Source organism: Lactuca serriola, chromosome 6, assembly GCF_051521515.1.
Source record: "Lactuca serriola cultivar US96UC23 chromosome 6, Lser_US96UC23_V15, whole genome shotgun sequence".
Lineage (NCBI taxonomy): Eukaryota > Viridiplantae > Streptophyta > Magnoliopsida > Asterales > Asteraceae > Lactuca > Lactuca serriola.
In genome coordinates, this window is record NC_136413.1 from 180110093 (window position 1) to 180127818 (window position 17726).

General features: G+C 34.2%; 3 protein-coding genes across 6 annotated transcripts; 1 reads left to right on the top strand and 2 right to left on the bottom strand.

Annotated features, from left to right (window-relative positions):
• The first annotated feature begins 637 nt into the window (after window positions 1-637).
• Window positions 638-6782, top strand: LOC145057475 (mechanosensitive ion channel protein 2, chloroplastic-like). Of its 3 annotated transcripts, none has more exons than XM_079005325.1 (14): window positions 638-904; window positions 1859-2007; window positions 2160-2219; window positions 2384-2538; window positions 2636-2759; window positions 2982-3076; window positions 3184-3297; window positions 3438-3498; window positions 3925-4074; window positions 4163-4273; window positions 4822-4989; window positions 5066-5179; window positions 5623-5679; window positions 5886-6782. In XM_079005325.1, exons 2-14 carry the CDS (start codon window positions 1930-1932, stop codon window positions 6525-6527), a joined length of 1929 nt encoding a protein of 642 aa, XP_078861451.1. In that variant the 5' UTR covers window positions 638-904; window positions 1859-1929; the 3' UTR covers window positions 6528-6782. The 3 variants fall into 3 exon arrangements, with proteins under 3 accessions (XP_078861451.1, XP_078861450.1, XP_078861449.1); XM_079005324.1 differs by having other exon boundaries at window positions 639-904; window positions 1838-2007; window positions 2979-3076; XM_079005323.1 differs by having other exon boundaries at window positions 639-904; window positions 2979-3076.
• Window positions 6737-9730, bottom strand: LOC145057476 (O-fucosyltransferase family protein). Its single transcript, XM_079005326.1, has 10 exons — window positions 9445-9730; window positions 9049-9111; window positions 8870-8951; window positions 8688-8758; window positions 8457-8545; window positions 8154-8357; window positions 7783-8014; window positions 7426-7653; window positions 7125-7322; window positions 6737-7027 (listed from the first exon to the last, which is right to left on the bottom strand). Exons 1-10 carry the CDS (start codon window positions 9571-9573, stop codon window positions 6821-6823), a joined length of 1503 nt encoding a protein of 500 aa, XP_078861452.1. The 5' UTR covers window positions 9574-9730; the 3' UTR covers window positions 6737-6820.
• A 2387-nt stretch (window positions 9731-12117) lies between these two features.
• On the bottom strand, window positions 12118-17070 carry LOC145057477 (putative ubiquitin-like-specific protease 2B). Of its 2 annotated transcripts, none has more exons than XM_079005328.1 (16): window positions 16619-17070; window positions 16050-16210; window positions 15828-15915; window positions 15657-15706; window positions 15380-15583; window positions 15222-15297; window positions 15005-15116; window positions 14811-14861; window positions 14552-14683; window positions 14214-14414; window positions 14086-14141; window positions 13902-13998; window positions 13733-13823; window positions 13488-13607; window positions 12862-13260; window positions 12118-12762 (listed from the first exon to the last, which is right to left on the bottom strand). In XM_079005328.1, the coding sequence occupies exons 1-16, from the start codon at window positions 16740-16742 to the stop codon at window positions 12256-12258; spliced, it is 2469 nt and encodes an 822-aa protein (XP_078861454.1). In that variant the 5' UTR covers window positions 16743-17070; the 3' UTR covers window positions 12118-12255. The 2 variants fall into 2 exon arrangements, with proteins under 2 accessions (XP_078861454.1, XP_078861453.1); XM_079005327.1 differs by having other exon boundaries at window positions 15996-16210.
• Window positions 17071-17726: the final 656 nt, after the last annotated feature.

Below are 17726 nucleotides of genomic sequence, written 5' to 3' on the forward strand. Positions count from 1 at the left end.
AAGTCGGTCAAAAGGGCTATGGTAAACACCAACAACAAGTTCGATGGTATATTGAATACAAAAAAAAAGAAAAAGGACCAAATGAGTACAAACGCAAAAGTTAATTACCCTCAAGAGTCATTTTCCCTTAAGATATTACTAATAAAATTAATTGGTAAATAATACATGTCACCAAGTTTTATACTTAAGTAGTGAACATTTTTTTCAAATGAGTTTCTTATCACCTAACTATATTATTTCAAGAGGCATTTCTCGATAAAATCGTCAAAAGACAACCTTTTTTCACAAAATTGAGATGTCATGTGCGAAAATTATAACTATTTTTGTTTAGATTTTAGAAAATGAATAATGAATTTAGTCTAATTTTGTCTTTTTTATAAAAGAAAAAAAATACTCATCTTATCTTAATTCTTAATCTAATATAAAGGTCCTTATCTACTTTTTTTATTTCTTACAAAAATATGAACTTTAAAGGAAATCTACTCCATGTAGTATTATCTGTTCGAACTTCCAACTGAATTATGCAAATCCATGTTTATAGGGAAGGTTTGGGTCGGGTGATACCCGCCCAAAACGCCGACCAAGTAATTCCACACGTTTATTTAAATGTATTAAATTTTCCACTATTTGTGTGGCCAATTTTCCGCGACTCGGTGAAAAGAGGATCAAAATGAGTACATACTGCGCACGTTAGCTGATACCACCCTCTCCCTTTCCGCCACGTCACTCAACCATACAACGCATTTATCCAAAACAGTAGTCAGTTTCTTAACGGCGCAAGTTATCGGAATTTGCTCTCTTCTCTTTCATCGAAGCTCCGCCGTCGACAAGTCCACCGGAAAGTTTTGTTATACAATTAATTCGTCGAAATCTCGCTCAGATCTCACTTGGAGTTGGTGATCAGGTGAATTATTTGTTCAATTTGATGAATTTATCGATTAATGTTCATATTCGTTTTTGTTCATTCTTTTGATTTGTTGTGCATAGTTTATTGAGCTCAATTTTATCAATTCACTGTATCATGTCTCGTTTTATGGAAGTGATTATTGTTATAGATGAATGTATTGTTATCTGTAATACTCTAGCAATTTTGGATGCACTAGTCTAGTTTTTTGTGGATTGTTAATGATTAATATTATAACTGTTACAGATATGCAAATTCTTATTTGTGTTTTAGGTTTTTGATTTATTTATAAATCCCTTTGTTTGGCATTTCATAGTGTGATAACGATATATTGAACTATGTATCTTGATTTGTCGAGTGACTGTAAATGTGTTGCTGTTGATGATACTGTATATGTTCAGAAGGAATAGCCAAGGTCTTCAATTTGACTGCTGAATGGTTACTCTTCATTCTTCAACTTGAAATGGAAATTGTACTAGTCTTTTTTGCTTCTTTATCAAGTTTTTATACCCTTACCTTTGGCTTTTACTAGTTTGGCTGCGAGTTCAGAGTGATATCTAATGGTAAAAGAGCAAACACTAATAGAAATTGCTAATTGTGTTAGACTTATCTGATTTAACAAACAAATACTGCACATGTAGTAATGTTGGTAATACCTTTTCTATTTAAATCTATACCAAATTTTACATCTGAAAAATAGCAGGAGTGACATTTTCAAGCTAAGGAGTATTCAGTTTTCCTAAAGTCAAATGTTCACTTGATAGGAAATATTTTCCCAAACAAATGCACCTGTTACCTGCTAATTTACATGTATTATACAGTATTCCATTAGTATCAGGGGTTTGGTCAATGTTCAATTTGGTATATTACTTTATAGAGCTCAATTTAGAGTTTCACTTGTTGGTGGCTTTGACATTGTTCTGATATATGCAGAACCCATATTTTCTTGTGCAGGATCCAAGTCTACATTCCATCTTTGTTTTCTAGGATATTGCATTTCTTTTTGTGTCTTCAATCTCTCCATAATGGCTACAACTGGTTCTTTGCTGTTTTCTCGGGAATTGGGGATCAATAGAAGTTCTGTATATAACAGCAGACCTAAGGTGCATGGTTTTATACTTTTATCCATCTATCATTGCTTATCTTTTGCTCATAACCGATTAGTTGATGGCTAAACATTAATAACAAACTAGAAAACTTCCAAGATTCCAGTTTCACACAGTTCATCTTCTTTAACCTTTTTATTTTCCTTCAGGGGAAGAGATATAAGGGACACACTCAAATTTTTGCTGCTGGTATTTCGTCCCATACCTCGGTATGTTACTTATGTTTTCATTCCTCAAGTTTGTAATTGTTCAGGTGTATTTTAGATATTTGACCAACAGTCAAACACTTGGTCTAAACTAATGTCTTGTCAAAGTTTCAAAGATGACATTTATTTTGGTATATTGTTCATGATTAAGTCTGTTGCATATGCAGCTACAAGAGGCTTGGAGTGTACATCTTTTAACCTTACAAAAGTCAATAAAACCAACACCAACTAGGTGTAACATTTTAGTTTGTCGATCTCTTTTCTCACCAAATGGAGGAAACCAGATTCCTTTATTAAAAACAGCTGCTACAGTATTAACAAGGTGATTTTTTTTCCCTTTATGTTTCCAATATCTAGTTCCTGACATATTTGATTAACTCTCTGGTGTTACATGTATGAATTGTTTGCATCAAATGCAGGTCATATGAAGCTTTTCATGGTCGATCTCTTGTAGTGCAGTTGATTCCAGCTGTTGGAGTTATTGCTTTTGCTGCATGGGGTCTTGGACCTCTAATGCGTGTCTTCAGGATCCTTTTTCTGCAGGTATATGTTCTTCTTAATGATGGGATGAGAAGGGCATTTATGTCTTTTGCATAGACAACAGATTGGGAGTGAATTCCTATCCCACCTTGTTTTACCTTGCAATTTTTTGTCCCATTGACATCAGTCTCAGTCCTAGTAGAATGCATGTTAAACACAGTACAACTTGTTTTGTTATGCCCTAAGTGGCTAATAGTTTGATATTGTGATTACTTGATATAGAAGAGTGATAATAGTTGGAACAAGAGTAAAGAATATCAAGTGATGACATCTTATGTTCAACCTTTGTTGCTGTGGGGTGGTGCAGTACTTATATGCAGGTGAAACTAACATCCTTCTAGAAACTTTTAGCAGCTAGGATATTGTTACATATTTTTAAATTTTTTTATTCCATATATTTAATTTTAACAGTAATTGATATTCACAGAATCCTGGAACCAGTTATCCTACCTTCTGCATCAAGCCAAGCTGTGAAACAAAGGCTTTTGAATTTTGTACGTTCATTATCAACAGTATTGGCATTTGCATACTGCTTATCAAGGTAACAGTTGGAATGGAATGAGCTTTTGATTATTGATATCTAGATTTCTTTTTTCTTAATAAAATGAAACACTCCTATCTATTTTTTGTTTTCCATGTCCACTTTTGATGTTTAGATGATGTCTTCTTTTGTTTTGGCAGCTTAATACAACAAACACAAAAATTCTTTGCAGAGAATAAAGATCCTAGTGATGCAAGAAATGTATGTCTCCATGGCTCTAGTATATCTGAATTCATTGGAAATGTTGTGCCATATGAACTTTTGTTTTGCTTTATAAAATAGGGTCTAAATGCAAGAAATACAGAATCCTACTTTCATTTATTCGTTTTCTTAAGGCATTGTACTTTGATAAATTTACCCAATATAGCATTATACTTCCAATCTTTTTCTTATTAGGACATTATACTTTGAGAAATCTTCCCAATTATAGTAGTGAAAATTGCTTTCTATTGGGTAGATATATCAAAGTAGAATGTTGTAATAGGAAGAAATGAAAGGTAGAATGTTATAATAAACAAATCAATGCAAGTACGTTGTTATTTCTTGAATTTAGCAGAGTTGTTTCTTTTTTCTTTTATTTAAAACCATGATATAATTATTATATTTTCTCTAATTTTTAATATACAGATGGGTTATGAATTTGCGGGAAAAGCTGTTTATTCTGCAGTGTGGGTTGCATCTATTTCATTATTCATGGAATTACTCGGTTTCTCCACTCAGAAGTGGGTGACAGCTGGAGGTCTTGGTACTGTATTGCTTACACTTGCAGGTCGTGAGGTACAACCACAATGACTTCTTTTTTTTTTTTTTTTAAATTAAAAATTTATTCAAGACTCAATGATTATTTAATTCAATTTTCATGTAGATATTTACTAATTTTCTTTCAAGTGTCATAATCCACGCAACAAGACCTTTTGTACTAAATGAATGGATTCAAACAAAAATCCAGGGGTATGAAGTCTCTGGTACAGTTGAGGTATGTATTACCAAGTGAAACACATACTATATATATTTCAAATGACATGAAATATGTTTTTATATAATTTATTTAGCAATATATCCCTTTTTTATTAGAATATGTTTGTATATAATAATAATTTTTTATTTATCAATTTAGTTTCGTTTAGTTTCTAATTGTACATAACAAAACAATATGTTTGAATGACCCATTCCATTCCTTTTTAGTTACATTCAATCATATACCAAACAGGTCCTAAGTACTGTTTGGATAAGTAAAATTTAAAATATGTTGGAGAAAAATGACAAGACACACTGTGGAAAAATGAAGGAAAAACATAAATAAGTTGATTATGAAAATAAAAATAAAAATAAAAATAAAAATAAAAATTGGGACTTAATGAGGAAAGCCTCATTTTGCCTAACTTTATCTTTTAAGACGCACTTTGTGTATCAAGTGAAAAAGGAACACCCATCTATATAGCTTTCCAGATTAAGTCTTGTCACTATTAAGTGTGTCATGAATCATGATCCAGTTCATATATTTTTTTTTGTGGGTTTATATAGCATGTGGGTTGGTGGTCCCCAACAGTGATTAGAGGTGATGATCGTGAGGCCATTCATATCCCAAATCATCAATTTACAGTGAACGTGGTGAGAAATTTAAGCCAAAAAACTCATTGGCGCATCAAGACTCACCTTGCTATCAGCCATTTGGATGTCAACAAAATTAACGTGAGTAATATTTTTTTTGTAAAATGTAAATTGCAATATGCTCCATAGTTTGATTCTGATTTTATTTTGGGAGCAGAACATTGTGGCTGATATGCGCAAGGTTTTGGCCAAAAATCCTCAAGTGGAGCAGCAAAAGCTTCATAGGCGAGTGTTTTTGGATAATGTTGACCGTGAAAACCAAGCTCTTTTGGTAAAGTGACAATCACTTCTCATCTCCCTAGGTTTAAATGCAATAAATACCAACCTACTTTCATTTCCTCCAGTTACAGCCTTGTGCTTTGAAATACCCAATTATAGCAACAGTTGGATGGATTTTTCAGAGTATAATGTCTTAATAAAGAAAAAAACTTCAAGTACAACGCTATAGTTGGTAAAAGATTTCAACAAGCAATGCCTTGAGGGTAACAAAAATGCTGTTTGTCTGTAACATTATGAAATGAAAGTAGGATGCCATAAGACACAAATAAATGATTTTGGGATGCCCAAATTAAATGCAATATTCCCCTTTTCGCGTAGTTTCAACCCATAACAATCTGTGCTGTGTGCTCAATCTCATTAGCATTCATTTCTCAGATATTGCATTATTCATAACAAGACGATTAAAAATCATTTGCCTTTGTTTTTGTTTGACAGATTATGATTTCTTGCTTTGTTAAAACATCACATTTTGAAGAATATCTTTGTGTCAAGGTAAGCGCCTTTTTCTTCTTCTTCTTTTTTTCCCCATAACATGCTGAATGAACAAAGACTTTAATTTTTTGGTAAAATGACCACCTTACCCTTGTGTCTACAAGTGATTGATGCAAATTGCCAAATAAAGCAATTTTTTTTTGGAGCTTGGAGAGTGAAATGACTATTTTACCCTTGTGATGGTGAATGATAAAATCTAATAACAGGAAGCAATAATGCTGGATCTGCTAAGAGTAATCAGCCACCACCGTGCCCGTCTGGCGACACCCATTCGCACTGTACAAAGAATCTACCGTGATGCAGACCACGACGACGTCCCGATTTCCGACATCTTCAGCCATAACCGAGCCGCGGCTGCAAACCGTCCATTCCTACTGATCGAACCATCTTACAAGATCAACGGTGAAGATAAAAGCAAGCCTTCATCTCGACCCGGACCCACCACCAACCCCAACATCGAAGAAAAAGACACCAAACCCATCACACCAGACCCAATCACAGATCCCAACCCAAAACCCTCAAACGTGGGACCCAGTCCCATTGGGTCAGGTGGTGGTAATAGTCCAAAACAGGAAGTTGAAAAGGCCAGGTCAGCATTGGAAGATAATATTGTGTTAGGTGTGGCTTTAGAGGGTTCCAAAAGGATGTTGCCTATTGAGGAGGATGAGATGGGACCCCCAACACCATCACCATCATCATCATCATCATCATCATCATCGGAGTCGAAGGAATTGGCTAGCTGTTTAAATGGGGGTGGTGCACCGCCTAGCAAAGACCAGAAAAATGATGTGGGTAGCGTGGGTCCAGGTACCAGTACCACATCATCAAATGAACAAGAAAAGAGGTGACATCTGAATGTGTTTAGAGATGTGACACGAGCTGGTTTTTAATAGGCTTGCATCATCGTTACTTGTATTTATTATATATAAAAAGTTTGTTGCATTTATTAATTTCATGCATGTATGTGTTTGCCAATGCCTCGGTTAGGAATAGGAAGTAAAAAGTAGAAAGGAAAGGAGTTCATTCATATATAGATTACACATATGATAGAACTTAGTAAGAGGAAAAATTGAATGTGAAGTTTGCATCTCCAATTCTTTTCATTGTATTCATGTTAAGTTAATTTACACCAGAGAATTAATTAATGACACATGCAATCCGGGATGGGATATGTATATATGGATTGTGTCTCCTTTCTCACCCTAATTTGGCCTTGTCTGTTCTTATGCCCGTTTTCCACAGCCTGCTGAAACTCGGACCACTCCATGGTTCCATTTAGAAAAAGCTGACTCAGTAGTACCATGTTGGGTCTAATAGTCTTCATGTTCCTGTACGCTCGATACCCTAGCTGAAGAAAACAATCAAAATTCATTCATGTCATACCATGTCATGTGTTTTTAACTAACTCAAAATACACTTACAAAATACATGGTGTTATAACATACCATTGCATTGTGCATATTGCCTGGGGAAGCAGAGATGAAGATGTCTGTGTGCATGCTGACATAATAATCAACTGCAGCTAATAACGATGCCTTTCCTTCCACTTGACCGCGTTCTTTCTCAGAGGCAATGCTTTTTTTATCCTCCATAAGCGGAAACATTTTCCTCAGTGTAGAGATCCTCGCTTCACCACCATAAACCTTTTTTTTTTACAGAAGTACAAATGTCATAATAAGAAAAATAAAAATCCAAAGTATAATGTCTTTTTCATGGACGAAAAAGGTATTCAAGTTTATTTATTACCTTATGGGATGCAAGATAGAGGCGTGTATCATTATTGAATCCCAATGCTCTTAATGCCAATCCAATCTCTTCAGGAGTCAATGGACATCTTCCCTGATGTCTCAACTCCTCATTACTAAACTGAGTCTTAACCACTCTTCCCTGCCAAATCACTTGCCTATACTTTGCAAGAGCCAACTTCTCAGCTTTCCCACCACCAAAATCACAAGCCGAATGCGCAGCCATATCCTGTCCAATAAAATATCACAAAAGACATGAATACCCTCCGAATATCTATCTATACACCCTAGTATAAAGTTTGTCCAGTCTCATGTTAAAATATCATGATAGAGAAGGGTAAAAAAGAAGGAAACATACTTTGTCAAAGCGGAGGTGTAAAACAATAAACTTTCCATTTCCATTTTCGCCCTTGGTTTTTGTAGTGGGAGAGGTTCGAAGGCGTTGAAGAAGGGTGTCCCCGAGTGTCCTGATGTGGGGGACAAAAACTAATGCTTCAAAGTTGACTTTACATCTAAGAAGTTGGATCTCTTCAGGGAGGTTATCAAATGCTAAACGGTGTGAAAATGGAGCAATGGCAGCAATCCCATGACTGAAACAAATATAAATTTAAAAAAAAAAATCAATTTCGCCTGTTTTTTTTTTCAGGTGTAGTCCCTGTGGTGGTATATAAGGGCAGAGTCGTCATTTTACCAAACTAACAGACGGATAAAAGAAGGATCATGACAAACCTATTTAGCATTGGAAGAACATTTTCCAAATACCAATTAGCAGAAGCATGAACAGGGGCTATTTTAATTCTAGTAGGTCGTATGCCTGTGCCATAATACTCCCTTGTGCTCCATGAGTATTTGCTGGGAACCTCTTTAACTATGGAGACTTCATTTTTCAAGACCTCAATAAAGTGATCAACATCAAATATATCCGTGAAAGAACTGCACATAATATGCACTTTTTTATAAGTTTTGTGAGTTGTCAGAGTTGAGACCTAAATAAACAGGAAAAAGAAGCCAATATAGTGGAGTTTTATATACCTTGAATCTTGCCACACAGGATTTACTTCGAGGTGTGGGATTACCAGTGTTGCGTTTAAGATTTTAGCAACAGCAACTGCATCACAAATCTTTTGGACAAGAGAATTTTAGAGAAGAAATACAAGATAAACAAAATTAGTTCTGTATTTTTCCATAGATATATGATCAATTTTGTGAATGTTATGAGTTTTTTTGTTTCTTATGTAGTTCAAGAGATAAAAGAGCACTAACCCCCATTCTTTGCTGGTTCAATCCTCCATCTAGAAACACCTGAATATAGCCCTGGGATTTCTCTGAATCGACTTAAAAATAAAATTGTTATTCAGATTAAAGAATGATTACAGTTGCTTAGACCACTTAAGGGGCAAAAATGGAAAGATAAAAACTGAAGAGGCTTAAAATTTATAACTTACATGGGACAGTAGCAGAGTCTACACAAGGCTTCCACCCTTGGTTAGCCAATGGAGACCAGATATCAGATTGTTGTTTCTCTGACTAGAAATAGAGGAGGTATTTATATATGGTAAACTTTGAGGTGAATTGCTTATAAATTTCATTTGTAAAATGATGAAGTTAGCACCTACTCACTCACAATTTGTTGATGTAAAGCACCCTCTAATAAATGAATGTGCTTAGGACTTGGAGCATTCCATTCCTACAATAAGAAAGCCCCTTTATAACACACAGCAAGAATCAATCTAATTAAATGGTGAGAAGAAAGAACAAAGCAACCAATTGAGGATGATCGCTTCTAAAGTCATATACTTCCTCCAAATATGTAAGATGCCTACATATTGATTACCACTATCATTTCAATTAAAATCTTAGGTATTTAGTTCCAGAACAGTACAACACATAGTTTACATTTCCGCTATAAAAACTCAACCCTAATCATGGATGAACAACACCGCTTGGCCAAAAGAAATGTCCGAGGTTATCATGGAAATGATGCAGCATATATGCACATCAATAGAGATGGAATTTGTACCGAAAACATTGAAGGATAAGCACGTCCCAAAGGATCAAAGAGATTAGGGAAGAAATTGGGGAGAAGGATCACAAAAATTCCAGCGAAAGCAGCTCTCTGTGACTGGGTTTGTAGGTACTGAAACTTCATCTTCCGCAAGGTATTCAGAATCTGCAATGCGTATTTGCGAATCGATCAACTTTAGATCGATGAGAAAATCTAGCAGATAGTAGTAGCGTTTGGGTTATGAATTTGAGAAATCTTAGTCCACACTGTTTGGATCCAATATCCAAATCATACACTAAGTCACTAACACTACAGTCTTATTAGCGACGTGATGCAAAACCAACACATGCCTAAATTTATTGTTGTTCTTTTTTTTTAGGTTGGTTATGTAAAAAAAACTTTTTTTTTTGTTTAAACTTAAATTATTTTTTCAAAAAAAAAAAAAACTCTTATACCAAAATTTTGTTTTGGATTATTTATCCGGTCTGTAGTAATCTTCTAGTAATACACAAGTTCTTTTTTAACAACCAAGAGCAGGAACAAAATGTATTGTTCATTTGTTTGGTGAATATACAAAATAATCATATGCAAATCAAAAACACATACTCCTCTAACAACCATTTCTCAATCTTTAATATCACGTCTATGCAAATAACCATAAGGTTTGTGGGTACGATCGAAGAGGTTGATCCCCTTGTCACAACACCATTCCACACACGCTTCCGGACATGCTCTCTCTCTCTCTCTCTCTCTCTCTCTCCACACACATAAAGCTTCGTAAAGCTGACTACTCCACGTCATAGTTACAACTATGTGATGGTATTCACACATGGATTTGCATGCCACATCATTTTACGGGTGCTCCATAAGAGTATACCGGATGGACTAATGTGATCAAACTCTTTGGTATCATACAGAGAACGACAAGGTTAATTAGACGATTAGACTGGAAGGAGCGGTGTCATAAAATAAAAATGGTTAAAAAAATATGACAAGAAAAGAAGAAAGAGAAAGAAAATAAAAAAGAGAGACTCGACATGGGGAGTTGAGTTCTTTTGACATACTTCCCATGCCATACACATGGAGTGATGTTTACCATCACAAGAGCATGCCACCTAGACCATACTATACTCATACTTCTATTATTATTTATTTAATATGGAAATCATTTTGACTTATATAAAAATATTTCATTTTTGGGTACAAACTCATGCAACTCATGGCCATTATATGTCACCTTCCATGAGCTTTACATTTAAAAGTTATAAATTTAAAGTTTGATACAAGACTTTAAAGAACTACTCAATCATAGCAAGGGACTTTGTATTTTAGTTGGGATAGCCATTTATTTTAGATTTGCGAACGATATAATAATTAACAATCTTTCCAAACGTTTCATCCAGTCTACTAAACTCTCTGCTACAACAACTTCACATCAGTTTTTATCTCTTATCTTTTTCATTTTTTCCAACTCACAACACATAAAAACCTTATCTTTCCCAACTCACTTGCCACATCACTATTTTTTTATTTAATTAAATTAGAAAATATAAAATAAAATAAAACATAATATTTTTTTTCTTTAAAAATAAACTTTTGCTAATTTAAAACAAAAAAAAATCTAAAATAATATTAAAAATAACATTTAATTAAAAAACCTCACTACAAAAAAAATACACGATAATTAAAAAATAAACAAACTTAAAAAGGACAACATAATTAAAATCCTAAAACGACAATTAAAATTAATTAGTTATCAAAAGTTGAAATGTAGGCATATTCAATCTGATCAGTAAGATTGGATCGAAGCCAGTGGTGGGTTTCAACATTGCACAATTCATATACTAGTATTTAGGTTATCGACTTCTTCGTTTGGTATTGTTGATAGTTTGGGTTTTGAAATCCTGTGGAAGAAAATGGAATATCTTAACTTGATTTGCGTCTTTGGTTAGAACTGATTTGTTTAGTTTTGCCTTGAGAATCCATTGAAAGTAATTGAAAGAATTGAGTGAAGTGAAAAGTTTTTCGGAGAAAATTATCTTGCAAAATGAGTGAAGTGGAATACAAAATTACATGCATGCATTGAAAACGAGTGAAATGTATACAAAGTTATATATAAAAAAAAAAAAAATACAACTTTTCTTCATGAACCATTGAATTGAATCAATGCATGCATTGAATTGAAAACACAAAGTCACGGGTTGGCAGACCCGCTGCAGGCATATATATTCTCAAGTCCGCTGGAGCTGCCTTTCACGGAATTACAAACCGGCGTAACCGGCGTAACCCGCTGTCAAACCGCTCCACGACTCCATTCTCCCTTATGCGTACCATAGTCCATATGTATATACATAACTGTTGATCTGGATGTTTAAATTAAAACTGAATATAAAATATTATATTTTAGCTTTTAAGTTTTAGTTATATTTTTATTCATAATAAACTCATCCCAAAATCCTTTTTGATTAATCTTCAATTCAAATAAATGTCACGTGCCACGTAATATATACAAATATTTTTTTAAGTATAACATATGCATATGATTTTGAAAAAAAAAATTGTAACATGTTTGTTAAGCTTTGTAAACTTTAAAAGCATGTTTACCATTTCCATGAGGGAGAAAAGAGTAATTTCGCATCATCAAAACACGTTAAACAATCTATATTTCTTAATCAAACAAATAGACCATTCCAAAATAAAAGTGACACCATGAAATAGAATATCAAATCTAAGTAACAATATATGCGTTCTGAGTTTTGAATGTGCTTTCTAATTGCTTCTACATATCTCGACTCTTCCAAGATAGACCCCAAATTAACACTAGATTCAATTACAAGCGGACCCACCTTCAACAAACGATTCCGTTGTCCGCATCCTTTTGGCAGGATGCTGTTCATCCGATTCCATTCCAGAGGACTCACCGGAACCAGTACATCCGTTCGTTTCCGTTTCCGTTTCCATTTCAGAACGATGATGTAAAGAGAAAGTAAGACCACCGGCATCGGCATCAATGTTTCCATCGAGCATCTCGACAGGCTCCATCAATGGCAATCTTTGTTCGTCTCTTATCTCTTTGAAGTTGAGTTGTTGTTCATCAATTCCATTGCCATTGCTCCTCCCATTCATGATTTCCAATGAATCTTCACACCCAGAAATTGATGTTTCCGGCGATGTTTCAAACTTGTTGTTTTGATGCTCAAAGTCTTGAGATGAATATTGCAAACTTGAGACTTCGGGTGTGATTCCGTTCTCTTGTCCGATTCCAATTCCAATTCCGATTCCGATTCCTGTCGGAGCATAAACAAATTCTCCAACACTGGTTTCCACATCTTCCTGTGTTTCAAGAAACCAATTCACACACAAACACACCAATATGAGATGGGTCTAAATGACTATTTTACCCTTTCAAACAGAATTATAATTTACAAATACCTGGATTGGTGGCATGAGGGGATCTTTGTAGCCATCAAATGTTGTCTCGTTAAAAGATGGAAACCGCATGGCCAAAAAGGATCCTTGTTCAAATCCGGGTTTTGAAGATATGGTGGGATCCACTTCCACATCACTTGTTATAGATAATGATGGCAACAATGAAATTTCAATTCCATCATCAGCATCTGCTGCTTGAGAAGTTTGACCATTTCTTGAAGGACTGTTGTGTCTGTGTATCTCTCCAAAGAAATTGACAGCTGTCGCCGCTTTATTGGCAGCAGCCATGGATGATGGAGCTTCAGCTTCATCATAAGGTTGTTGTAGGAGATCATACACCAGTCTCTGAATAACCACCCTTTTCAAGGATGCATCAGCAGGTGGAAACCAATCCGCATTTAGCTGAGTCACATTCACAAACAGCAGCTCACTTAATTTTTACATAAATGGTCCCTGTGCTTTCTGAGTTCTCACATTTAATCTAAAAACACAACCTTTTTCAGTTTTGGTCCTTATTTCAAGGTTTATGGGACCAAATCCGACGATATGAAACCTTGAAAAAGGTTTCAATTTCTAATTTACCATTGATTTTAATAATAATATAAATAATAACAAACATTTTTACTTACAAAGTGGACACTTTTTGTGATTTTAAATGGATTAAAATTAATCGGGGCTTGCTCCAAGAAAAGTTCTGCATAATGGAGCAAGAATAAACCACAGTCGAATGAATTCGGCTGCTGTGGTAACTGCAAAAACAACACAAAATTCAGATTTTAGAAATTTAATACAAATTCACAATTTTACCCTTGTATATTTTTCCTTTCCATTTCTCAAATATTTTTGAAACATCATTTATCCAGATAATACATACCTCAAGTGAAATAAAGCGTAGATTATCGAATCTTGAAGATATATCTTCAGATGCCTCCTGCTGCCTCCCTTTCCACTCTTCTTTCAGATAGCTAGAATGGCATATTTAAAGGTTTATAATTTAAAAATAAAATAAAATGTTTATATAATAATAATAAAAAAAATGTTACCTTTGCATAAGACCTTTCAAGCCAGTATGACTACCTCTGATAGGATCCATATGCAGAACACATGGCACTTTAAGCAACTCAGTAACATCTTCTTCATCTATAAACCAGATTATGACATTAGAAAAAAGGGATAACCATGCCTCATAACATACATGAAGATGTCAACGAGAAATGACAGATATACCCTTGTATGTCGCGACTTCCCCAAGATGACACATCACGATAAGACTCCAATGATAGCTGTTAAACAACAGAAATAATTGTCAACTGCTAAAATGAAATGTCTAGAAAGCAAACTGATTTCCAACTTACTTGTAATTTACAGGAATAAAGACAAAATCTTTCTCAAAAAGATTAACTTTTCGTGTCCACTTTCTTACGCGTTGAAAAGCTGTTTTCCCTTCAAGGGCATCAAGAGGTTCTTTTTCTGGGTCAGCTAGCTTCCGGAAGAAAAAACTATTGAAAAAATGAAACCTCTGTCTTTCTTCAGGCCTGATTTTGTTCTTCAAGTATCTATCATCAGTTAGAAATTTAGAAGACAATTTCATATGTAATGATTTCTAGTCTGATGTACATTTTAAGTTTTTATATTTGTAATATGGATTGTTATGAAAGTAATTTATTCCATCAAATAAGTAAGATAAACATACTTGACATAAAAGTCAATGATAGTGTCATTGACAAAAGTGTCTGGTAGCAGCAAATCAACATCTCTCTTACTAATGGAAACAGCATCAACATCTCCTTTTGGATATATAACTTCTTCAAAAGGCTGGTCAAAACTGCAAATCATCCAATGAAATATAAAATCCATGTAATTTTTATTAATTTAACAAAAGGGGTGTTAAAGTTAACACAAGGATCAAAATTGATATGAAACTTTGCCAAAAGAAATCTTTTTGCACTTACTTGGGAAAATACTTTGTAAAAGGTGCTTTGATTTGTCCAAGAACAGTGTCCCTGCAACAATAATCCCATATGAATATACCAAGTTACTTAATTAAGATTCAAATAAATGACTGATTTAATGAAATAAAGATCAAGATTGATAATAATTCAAAGGATAAAAACCGAAAATTCAAAGATGTTGCCAAAAAACTCACTCTAACTCAAGCATACTGCTCCATAAAGTTTTGTATGCAACATTTAAAGTTGTGATTGCTTCTTGTTTCCCAAACCAGTTGGTGCCCATGATTGCAAACTTCAATTCAGCACCTGAATTACATAAAATAGACGTATAATTATTCTTTAATTGAAAAATGGACAGGTAAAACAATACGAGAACACTTTCACAAAAAAATAAAATAATGATTATCTAACCTGAAGTGCATTCAACATTTTCAGGCTGTAATGTATCTTCAGTAAGTACATGAATTGTCACCATTGCCATCTCAACCTGCATAAAATTCAAAGTACAATAATTCCAAACCCTAAAGAATAGGGACATAAATAATGTTAAAAGCTCAATGTGGTCTTACCAGCTCATACCAATGAGATTTGATATGAACTAAATCCTGAATATCCCACTGTAATTTAAAGATTTTGTCATCTCCATCTACAGTTGAACCTGAACCCTCTATTTTGATGCAACTGCTAGTGAAAGTTAAAACACAATCTGTACAATAACTATCACCATACACCATATGATCAGGATAGAAGATGACTGCTAAATCTTCGGTGTCCTGTAATCATTAAAAAGAATACTAAAAGTGAAAGACAATCCACAATTGAAACATCAGTCAAAAGAGTGCTCACCATTTCCAATTCATCCGTGCAATGATCTGAAGGTGATCCGAAGAAAACACCTGACAGAAAAGAATTTTAACATTTAAATGGATAAATCAAGGTTTATTAAACCAGTAACATAAGGGCCCCAAAAATTGTCATGGTTGAAGATACTTTCAAGTAAAAAGATACAACAGTTACCATCATCTTCAGCAATACCACAAGAAGTTGATAAAGATCTCTGATACAGATTTCCATGTTCATGTGGATCCACATTAGCTGCTTCATCCTACAGCCAGATCAGTTTATGTTAGCAAGCTTCAACATTTATGGACTTTTGGATTTTAAAGATGAATCGTTAACATGTACAGGCTCTGATGAATTTAAGTTGCAGTTGCTAGGTAAAGCTGATGAAGTGCATACAAGAATCTCTGCTTCAGGGACTGCATTAACATCTGGTCCAGATAAATTAATTCCAGATCCTGAATGACATACAGGAAGTTCTTGGATGACACTAATAGCATCAACTGAATCAGGTATTGCCTCATCTTCAATTTTTTCTAAATCGGGTTCAGGGAATTGTTCTGCAAAAAGTAACATCATATGAATAAGGTACCAATCAAGCAGAAGATCATATTTGCTGACAGTTTAATGTTGATTGTATTGAAATACAAACATGGAAGATGATTAATCTCCACCAGGAAGATATATTTACAAAAATGAGACAATAGCAGGGTCTCTGTATAAAGCAAACCACAAACGATGCCTTCAGTCTTTTTTTTCTTTTCTAAAGTTAACATAATATTTTTCACAAAGAAAAAAGATTCAATAATAGAATTCCAAAGTTGAAAATCTATCTGTTTGAGCTCAAACGTCAAATTGCATCTCTAGTTAAAAGCGGAAGTAACACATACTACCACGAATAAGCCATGAATCAAGTTCAAGAACACAAAGATCACCAACATATATGAGTTTAAGAAGCGAGAACTTACTAGTCTCCATGAATGTACACTGGTCAACGGTATCATTCAAGTTTTCTACCTTGCTCATAATTCTAACAGCAGGTTCAGGAACATCGGACTCTTCTTTCAAATCAAGAGCTTCGAAATTCGTCATTCAATCAGTATTCATATCTCAAACTGTATATCGCATTATAAATACACCAAAGTTCTCAGAGTAAGCGAAAGGATGAATGAATTTTCCAAAAGTGGGCAACCAAAATTAGGGTTTTCTCCGACAATCTTGATGACGGAGCAATACAAAAGCGAATTGGGGGAAATATAGGGGTTTAAGAAACTGAGTTATCGGGTTTGATCTTCCCGGAAGGTGTGATGGTAATTAGAAAAGAGGATGATCGGAGCAACTAACACGAAGAAAGTGAAATTGAGAGCAATGTCTTGTGGTGCCGTTCGAGCTGCAAAGAAGGGAAAAAAGGCAGGGATAATGACCGGTTAAATGGTAAAACTAAAAATGGTGAATTTCTATGCACTTTATAAAAAATTTATTTGGTTAAAATATTATATATATTTAAAGATTTTTTTAACAATTTAAAGGGAAAATAACTTATCAGGGTAATTATGTTTCAAAATGGTTCAAATAACATCATTTATGTTTGATGTTTGATTTGTTTAAAAAACACCATCCAAGTAAAGTTTTTGTACAAAAAGCACCAACGAACTACATACTTTGTTCAAATTTAATCATATGGTATTCGGTAAAAGATAATTAAAGGAAAAAAACAAAAAAGAAATGACTCTGTAGTGTAACTATGTTTTAAAATTGTTCAAAAAACACTGTCGAAGTTTGATCTCTTCAAAAAACATCATCCAAGTAAGGTTTTTGTACAAAAAAACACCGATAAAATTATACATTTTTTTTTCAAAGGTTACCCACAGGTAACCACCTCTTGTAGGTTAAAGGATAACTTGGCCTAATTATTGGTGTTATGGCATAATAATTAGTAACATGACATTAGTTGATATATCTTTCCTTTAAAAATAGAGCTTCTTCAAGAACGGACGACTGAAATTTGTGAAAACAATGGGGTAAATGTCCATAAATCGCTCAAGGAATGAGATTTATAAAAATCGGAAGATGCAT